Raw genomic sequence first — 9,962 nt, forward strand, 5'->3', positions numbered from 1 at the left:
TCACCATTGCAGGAAAACAGGTGATGTAGTGAGGTACTTGGATGAATTTGATGAGGAGAGGAAGCTACAGGAGCAACAGCAGATGTTTGAGGAATACAAGCAGTTCCGACAGAGAGTTGAGCAGTGGCGTGATCAGGACAAGCATCTCCGCAACCTGGTCAAACAAAAACAACTTGAGCAGTGTGAAGAACTGCAGGTAAGAAAATAGTTTAATGTGTAAACAATAGTTCTACATGACAATATGCTTTTTATATAAATGGTGCTGACTTTAAAATTTGTTTATACAGATTATAAAATATTTTTTTTGATGATGCAGTGTTCATTCCATGAATGGAAAAGTGGGCCCCTAGGGCACCTACTGGGTCATAAAGTGGGGTCATTTAAAAAAAATATATACATTGATCACAAATATTATTAACCATTTCTAGTTTATTCAAGAAAATTCAAATACATTTCATTATCGGCCTCCCTTGCTGCAGGCATTCCGTACTGAGAATATAATTCCTCATGCTTGAGGCCCACTGCAGTTTTTTTTAAAAGCTTAAGTCTGCATTATTTCTGATGTACGATGCACTGCTGTCACATTCTATTGATTTGTTGGCAGTACATACAAAGGGAGACAACTCATGGAATCCAATAGATGTCACTACAACAAAGCACTCAAATATCTGATCGATCTGCCAAGTTGTAGATAGGGTTAACATATTGGAACCTTGGTTAGTGAAGATGAGAAGTGACAGATGTTCTTTGCATAATGTAGCTACAGTACAAATAAGGTCTATTCAAACAATTAAGTGTCCCTTTCCAGTGAGATCAGATTTCAAAGTGAGTTTAGTATTGTCAGTATTTACAAGTGACTGAAGACATTTAACCTCACAATGAAAACGTCCAGGAAAAGGAAAACTTGATTTGTCATTAGGATTGTGGTTTTAAGGTATTCACAGAGGATATCAAAAGGGCTAAAGCTGTGCTACTGAGATATTTTAACTTGTTTGAGATGTTCAACACTGGATCAAAATTGATGAGGACTGCCCCACTTTTGAATGTAAGACTGATAATGACATCACCCAGTTCTTCCTAGGTGCCAAAATAGAAAATTTAGATCCCAGTCAACAGGAAGTAGGATCTACTGTTGACAGTGTCCAGGAGGGCCCACCAGAAATACCACATGCTGTTTCTGAAGCCTTATTTTCATTAGATTAAGAACTGATGTGGCTAGAAAGCCAGGACATTGAGTCTTTGAAAATTGTGAAAAAAGATCCTGTCTCAAAGAACCTAAAATCACAAAATACTTCCAGTAGGAAATGCACATCATGTTAGCAAATAGTGTTCATTCAATTTGGATTAGTACTTTTTGTGAACAAATGTGATTGTTTAGAACATCATTGGATTTTAAATGGATTTTTTGTTTATTTAACTCTGTCTTTTTTGCTAAAAGCATGCTACACATAATGTCATGTCGCTCAGTTGCTAATAATATTATGTAGCAAATATTTTGAACTGAAAAAGTTATTTTATTGATTAAAAATGACTTGACAATCCTCAGTACACTTGTTACAGATGGATGTTCATTTATTTAATTGCAAAATGGGTGTAGACATGGTAAATATGTGACTGTGAGTTCCTAATTAAAAAAAGAAAAAAGCTTTCAACAACAGACTACATTGGCTTCAAGAGCAACTTAAATTTAATCATTTTATTTGCAAGTGATTGCAACATATTTAATCACCTTAAACTTGATGCAGATGTAGATAGAAATAGTAAGTGGCAAATGTATTTATCAAAATGAGGTGTATATCACTGTTTTTAATGTTACTTGCGATCTGATCTCTCATAGTTTAGGAAGAGCAGTGATAACAAACTTGAGCTAATAGCTGGACAGATGATGGGTTTCCGTTTTGTACAATGATACGGTTGCACCAACAAGTATGACCACTGTCACCAGAAATAGAAAAACCTGTGAATGCCTTCTCAAAAATTGCTAAACAGAATTTGACCAAATTTAATAGAAAACTTTCTTGCATAAAGTTTCTTTGACTGTGGTCAGATTAATCCCAAAAATAGATACCAACAATACAAAAACCTTAAAGTGACTTATCAAAATATTTTGCTAGACTTTGACCGTAGTGTAAATGGTTTTCAGATTTGTACACATGATGTCTATCCACCATCAAATGTAGCTACAGTTTTTAAATATTGACAAAATTTTACAACTTATTCAGAAGAACTACTCAACAAAATCTGACCATATTTGATAGTAATCATACATCAAATAAACCTAAAAGAACAAAAATCTTAACATTTGACATATTTTTAAGAAGAATAAATCCAACCAAACAAAAGTAGTTACTAAAAATAGAAAAGCACTGAACCAAATTGATACAACTTTAAAACAAACAAAAGAAACTTAAAATTTGACAACCTTTAGCAAGAATAACTCTACCATGCCAAATGTAGGTCACTCTGACCTAAATTTCATGCTTGAGAGGAGTGACAGTTGTATTAAAAAGCTATTCATTTGTTACACCTGCAATATATTTTGGTCCCTATTTCAACTGCACTTGTGGAAATTGATATTTGGATGCAGCTTCATAAGAGTAAGTCAGCTATACCAAGACTGGGTCAATGTGACTTACTTTTACCACTTGAGTGACTTCTATTTTTAGTGATTTCTTTGTTAGTATACATCCTGAATATTTTTTACCCTATTACTTCTAGACAATTCATATTTTGTTTCACCTATACACTGATGAAACTCTTTATGTTCATGCACTGTGATGAGCAGTATATTGCTGTATTATTTTTTTCTTCATATAGCGGCTTCATCTTTAACTTAGACTAACAACCAAAGTGAAATGGGCTAAAATCATCTGTCATGGCATATGTCTTTACAAGACCCCCAACTCCCTTTGCCCCTGTATCAATCCTCCATACCAGTCTATGTATTGTAGGATACTCCAAAGCGCTCCTGTTGGTGAGGTGATTTGTGTTTATGAGTAAACAGCGTATTTGCAATGATGCAAGCTCCATTATTGGTTTCCTATATAGACCAGCACTGGGAATAAAATTTTGGGGTTGTTATTCCCCTGGTTTGTGATATAAGCTATCTATGTCTTCTGTCTGTCAGTAATGTTTTTGTTTCTGGAACATATTTCTCAAACCAGTTTAAGATATCTCCATACATATTAGGCTAGTGATCGATGTGCAATTCTAGGTATCTCTATGAAACTTAGTATGCTTATTAGGCTAGTGATCCATATGTAATTTTAGGTATCTCTGTGAAACTTAGTATACATATGATATTAGGCTAGTGATCCATATGTAATTCTAGGTATCTGTGAAACAGTATACATATTAGGCTAGTGATCCATATGTAATTCTAGGTATCTGTGAAACTTAGTATACATATTAGGCTAGTGATCCATATGTAATTCTAGGTATCTCTGTGAAACTTAGTATACATATGATATTAGGCTAGTGATCCATATGTAATTCTAGGTATCTCTGTGAAACTTAGTATACATATTAGGCTAGTGATCCATATGTAATTCTGGGTATCTCTGTGAAACTTAGTATACATATTAGGCTAGTGATCCATATGTAATTCTAGGTATCTCTGTGAAACTTAGTATACATATGATATTAGGCTAGTGATCCATATGTAATTCTAGATATCTGTGTGAAACTTAGTATACATATTAGGCTAGTGGTAATACTTGACAAGGACAGTCACTCCATGACAAAGGAGTAAAAATACCAGACACTTCTACCTGAATGTTACTGCTGCAGATTTTGGCAATCAAGCAGATAGGGCTTCACATTTTCAGATATAAAATCAGGTTTCAACAATTGTTCTATTTCTTTAAAATAATTTAATTATAATGATATTGCCCAAGAGACAAAATTAAAGCACTTTTTGTTCTTCTCAAGGCAATGCTAGACGCTGCTAGACAAGCAGTCAACACCCCAAGAGAAGCTTTCCGTCAGAAATATCTAGATGCGGAACGTAAGCGGCAAGAAGACATTGCAGCTCAGGAGGCACAGGTAAAGGCGGACACAGAAGCAAAGTCTCCAAAACGCGGGAAGAGTGCCAACAAGGGAAAGAAAAGTCCTGCAGGAGGAAAGAAGAAAAAATAATATAAAATTTAAATCTTGATAATTGAGGACTATCCTTGATTTTTTCATTAAATAAAATAAGATGGGTAGATTTTGAAGAAGGATTCTGTACATGGTCACTTTTGCAAAAATTTATTATAGATCTCAGATATTTTTAATGTCACAATCTTGGTTTGTCTATTTAAAAAAAAACCTTTAACATTTCACCATCTTCGTTTGTTTAAAAGAAAACCAAACATTTTACATTTCACCATCTTGGTTTGACTTTAAAACAACCAAATATTTATATTGTACCAACTTGGTTTATCTATTAAAAAAAACAACCTGTTTAGTATATTCAAGCCATGCAGTGAAGTGATGCAGCTTGAAGTTGGTGAAAGGTTCTTTTTCTGATCCTTTTTGATTTTATCTGTGATTTCTACAGCTGTGATATAAGTTATATACCTTAATGTAATGTAATTGAATGTATTTCCATCCAGTCAACAGCATCTCTTTGTTTTTACTTTGAAGATTCATTCTCATTCTTGTTAACCAAATATATTTTTTAATTACTGTGATTTCGTTTATTTCAAGGATGTCAGAAGTTACATTTTCGTCCATGCCTACATTTATGCATTTGAGTAGCGAGGGAGTTGTATCTCACTGTTTCCACAGAAGGATAGTTTGTTTTGATTTTAAAAAGCACGAGATGCACAAGTATCCCACAGATCATGTTGAATTCTGACAATATGTTCTGGTCAGAACTGAATTTTCGTCAACCCTCTAGCACTATATACAGTGTAATTTGGTTTTAATTTGAGAGATAAAAAGGATTTCTTTGGCTGTTTGAACTGATTGAATTTGATGTGTTTTAACATCAGTGTGTCCATACTATTTATTTTAATAGAAGGGAGCCACAGCAGCATAATTGGTAGAGCATCTGTTTTCTAAACCAGGGATGTTGGTTCGATACATGCCCAGGCCAGCTCTGGTTGGACACCTTGGCATGATTTGGGGGAAAGGCACATAACTCTTACTATCTTGGCAAGATATAGCCAGAATGTTAAAAGTGCTGTCAAAGCCAACAAAAACAAGAAATAGTTTTATTAGAATGACTACAAGCTTGAATATTAATTATTTGGATTTTATATGCCCATGATACTTGACATATCTATGACCTGATTTAGCAAGTTTCCAGTTTATTTTAAGTACTTGCATGTTTACGGATGGTCATTGAAAAAGTGTTTGATTAATTGACATTGTCATATATACTTTATTGAATGAAAACCTGGTGCTCATATCATGGTTAATTACAAGAGGGAATATGTCTTGTTAGCTATGTAAAATTTTGTGTTGTAAATGTGTTTTTTGATTATTTGTTACCGATACATAATGTATTTTAAGTTTTTGCCCAATTTTGTCCGAAATAGACTTGCATCTTTATCCGTCCCATGGAAGCAAGGTTCTTTGAGGCAAATCCTTAAACTTTCTAAAATCATTCCCAGATTAAATGTTTGAGATTTTGTGTTGTATCTTGTGACAAGAAAAAAGAAGAGGAAATTATTATATAATTTAACATTTGTCATATAGCTTGGAATTTATACATGCATACTTTAAATGAATACTTAGGCATATGCATATAAAATTGTTTATGTCAGTTTGAAGCTGACTTTTCAATAACTTTTTGAGTGCCCAGTTTTAATCACCTTTTTCTCCCTCTGTCTGCTTGTTGATTCACATTTCTTTTAACAACAATTTGTGATTTCCTGTTGCACCTAGATTTGCCTTTCAAAAGTTTTATCTTTATGGAATTATTGTTTGTAGATGAATATTAAATCTCCACAGCCTAGCTCAGGAACCATTGAACATGTTCCAATGCAATTTGATGTCTTCACTGTATCACAGACCTAGATATACCTTTTATGGGTTTTGTCTTATAATCTCCATTTTGGAGACAGTTATGGACCTTGACAGTTAACATTCATATCCTCGCATAGGATATACTTGCAGCTGGCACAACTCAAAAACTGTTCAACATATTACGATACAATTTTATATGAACACTTTCTCATTGACTTATTCCTACCTTTTTGAGGCTAGTCTCATCTTCTGCACTTTGTCCAACAGAGTTAAGGCCCTTGTTCAGCAAATCTCTCATCGTCACATTGAAACCTGTAATGTTGCTTGCCTGTGTAGCTCAAGAACCATTAAAATCATATATGATGGAATTTGATAAGAACATTGTCTCATAGACTAAGAATACCTTTTGTTGTTTTGTTTTCTTGTCTACTCCATTTTGGACAATTAGCTTGGAAGTGAATTTCAAACATTCCACATCATCATCTAGTGGAGTTGTGGCCCCAGAATGCCCATCTTCACCTAACTTTGGTTTCCCAACACAAGTTCCCCCGTTTAATGCCTTAAGAAGCAAACTGTAGTGAGCAGAACCCTTTGTGGTGCACCTATCACTAATAGCTCTTGATTCCTTTGATAATTCCTGCTCTTATACAAGTTTTAATAGCAAAACTCATCAAAATTTGGTATGCATTGCAAATTACATTTGACTAATAAGAATCTGTTCCAGAGGGAAAAATAGTAATATTACAGCAGGAATAGTGTACAGGAAACTTGATAAAGAGTCCGTTTTGTAGGAACATTTTGTTTAGATCAAAGAGGCAGGAATTGTAGAAATCACATTAAGGAGAATTAAAGATGGTCCTAACAGCCTACACAATGTTTCTAGTGAATACATGTAATAGAGCAAAAACAAAACAGTAGGCATTACAGTGCGTTGATTAGCTTTCTAAAGTCAAGCAAATTCCCATAAACTAAACTACAACTCAAGTAAATTTAATATGTAGTAGGAAAGGTTTAAGGATTTGTAAAGAGCCTTTCCCTTCCAACTCTGCAGTGGCCCTTAGTGTTGGTCCGTCCTAATGTACACTACAAAAAAGTGTTGTAACTTCATTGTTTTACATATGGTAGCTTAGATATAATTTTAAAAAATGGCAAACATGGTTATAGACTGATACTAAATAGGATGCAAATATATTGTTCTTCTACCTGGACACAGATAAACCTAAATAATTGGAGTGGGGGATCTTTTAATGATTTCACAAGAAACTTGTTTATGATCATAAAAACTTGTCTTTTCTAAAATTGGTACAATGTTTTCTATATAGTTTATTTTTTAATGAACTGCAAGGAATATATGGACCAAAAAAATTAAATGATTTATTATAAGAATTACTTGTGCTGATTTTACATGCTTACATTTTGTATTGAAAATCTGCCCCATAAAGTCTACAATCTCCACACCTAAATATCTGACAAAAGTGTTTATAATCTCTGCCTGGAAAGGTATGTATGGTATATCAGCCAAAAAATGAGCTTATGATCACTGCCCAAAAAAAGTCCACAATCTCCGTCCAGAAATTTAACTAAATTAAGTTTATAATGCGACATACGGGCATGACCCACTTCACATATCCAAGAATTTATTCTTTATTAACGATTAAAAATAGCTGATAAGAGTTAATTGCAGCCGTTAAATGTTAGCAATATGGCCAATTTATGGGAAGAATTGTACCCATCTTTTTTATGCTGTTTACAATTGGTTGTTTTAGTTGTGTATACGTGGAGATTATAGAGATCCTTGGAATGTTAATCTTTTGAAAATGCTGTCACTGTTAATATTAATTGATATATTGCAAAGTTTTATTATGTGCTTGATACACACCTTGTACATAAAGATAAATTCACTTTCATTTATGTATACAAACAAATAAATAATTTATTTCCTTATCCTTGTCATGGTTTTTTAAATACTTTGAATGATAGGCATGGAATATATCCTTTGTTAGCATTTATGCTCCTACACATTCATTTTGATACCCTGTGAATTTATTCCTCTTCACGGATATCAATTTTCATGGTTTTCTGAAAAATGACATTTGTTATCAGTACTTTTGGGTGGGTTTCTTTTGTTTCCCCGGTGGACTAGTGGTTAGAGCGTCCACCTTGGATGCGGGAGATCGTTGGCACAATCCCCAGCCGAGTCGTACCAAAGACTTATAAAAATGGTACTCTGTAACGTAGTTTTAAAAAAAATTCAGTCATATTGCTACGACGTCTGCAGTGTGGCAGTTTATAGTGATGTTTAGCACTGGGGCACATTATCCTGACACCAGGCTGACCAGTCCTAACACTAACCTCTCAAGCGAGGTAGCTGTTAGTACCATTTTTGTAAGTCTTTGGTATGACTCGGCCGGGGATCAAACCCATGACCTCCCGCATCCAAGACGGACGCTCTAACCACTAGGCCACTGGAACATTTCCTAAAAATGGCACTAACAGCATTCCTGTATGCAGAAAATTTGAAGAAATATTGTTTTTCTTTCCTCTGAAGCAAAGCCTCTCAAACTGAGGGGAGGGCATTACAACCTGCTTTCTTGCTGGTATGACCTTTATGCACTTCAAGTCCACATCTTCTATATAGTAGATGGGGGACCCAAGTGGTCAAAGGTGCTCATTTACAGATCACTCACACAACTCGCCTCTGTTTGCATGAGTTCAGGTCCTGGCTCAAACAACCAGTATGTGAGAAAGTTTGTCAGTAGCATCCCATGTGGTTCTTCCACCACCAAATATACCTGCTGCTATGAATAACCTATCATGTGCTGGAAAATGATGCTAAGATAATGTTTTACCAAGAGTTAAATGTTCTCAGACCAAATGAAGGGCTACATACTTTTCAATATGAGTAGTGTGCTATCAGACAGAAGTCAGGAAAACATCAACATTGTACAAACACAAGTAGGTCAGTTTAACAAAGTTCTGAAAGATCCATCTTAAAACCTTGTGTAGCTGCTAACTTGTTCTTTATAATTATCTTTTCCTCTCAAATTTTATTCAGAACAAAGTGTACAAACTTGTGTATTTAATTAAATGGAGGCCATCTGTTTACTGATGGGGAAATGTATAACAATGCAATTATTTATCTAGATTTAGTATTCAGACTTGTAACCAGATTAATGAGAGATTCTGAGATTTTGAAAGCAAGAGACAAATGCAAAATAAAAACAAAATGCAGATTAACAGAACTGATGTTGGGGTTTACACCGAGACGAGAAAATCCCAGTTGCTGGGTTACACTATTCCTCTCCCCATGAGGCAGAGCCGGGTGGAAGACTTAATTTAACCCCACAACTGGGATTTCCTTGTCTTGGTACAAACACTAACACAGATTATTCTTTTCACCCAATTTGTTATAATTAAAATAACCCTGCATTTTTGCAGTATAATTAGAAGATTCAACACATGCAGTCTTAATTACCTACTATTATTGCCACTCACTTTATATAATGATCGTCAGGTTTTGTAACTCTTTTATGAAACTCTGAATAATTATCCAAGTAGAATCCAGTTACATATGCTATTCTTAGAAAAGAAAAAAAAGCAGGTTACATGTATAATGTTTACATGTTGCAAGCATTGCAATCATAAGCATCTCGATCCATGTGCTGTTATTTGTAAATGCACATTAATATGAAAAATTATATTAATGAGAGCAGTGGGGTGATCAGTCGACTCAAAGTACACAATATCTATGCCTGAGAAACTAGAAACATAATATTATTTTTAATATGATATTATTACTGTATTATCATATTTAATCAATGAATGTCATGAAAATAACAATAATATATTTTATAATGATAACTTTTAACTTTCATCAGTTCTACACAGCTCTAACGAAGAATGTAATGACGGAAGAGATTTATAATGCATGATTTTTTGGGAAATTTATATTTTCTGCCCTGGAAATATGGCAAGTTCATATTGCTATTACATGAAAATCTTTTGGA

General features: G+C 34.2%; 1 protein-coding gene across 15 annotated transcripts in view; it reads left to right on the plus strand.

The window, feature by feature from the left end:
• LOC149786326 (androglobin-like) overlaps positions 1-7,899 on the plus strand; it is a 303,462-nt gene extending 295,563 nt beyond the window's left edge. For all 15 annotated transcript variants that reach the window (XM_089976736.1, XM_089976732.1, XM_089976733.1 and 12 more), the window contains 2 exons: positions 13-196; positions 3,931-7,899. In XM_089976736.1, the coding sequence (XP_089832862.1) occupies positions 13-196; positions 3,931-4,137 (391 nt within the window). In that variant the 3' untranslated portion in view covers positions 4,138-7,899. The remainder of the gene's footprint in view (positions 1-12; positions 197-3,930) is intronic.
• The last annotated feature ends 2,063 nt before the right edge of the window (positions 7,900-9,962 follow it).

The sequence above is a fragment of the Sinohyriopsis cumingii genome, chromosome 12 (assembly GCF_028554795.1).
Source record: "Sinohyriopsis cumingii isolate HCF-2022 chromosome 12, ASM2855479v2, whole genome shotgun sequence".
Taxonomy (NCBI): Eukaryota; Metazoa; Mollusca; class Bivalvia; order Unionida; family Unionidae; genus Sinohyriopsis; species Sinohyriopsis cumingii.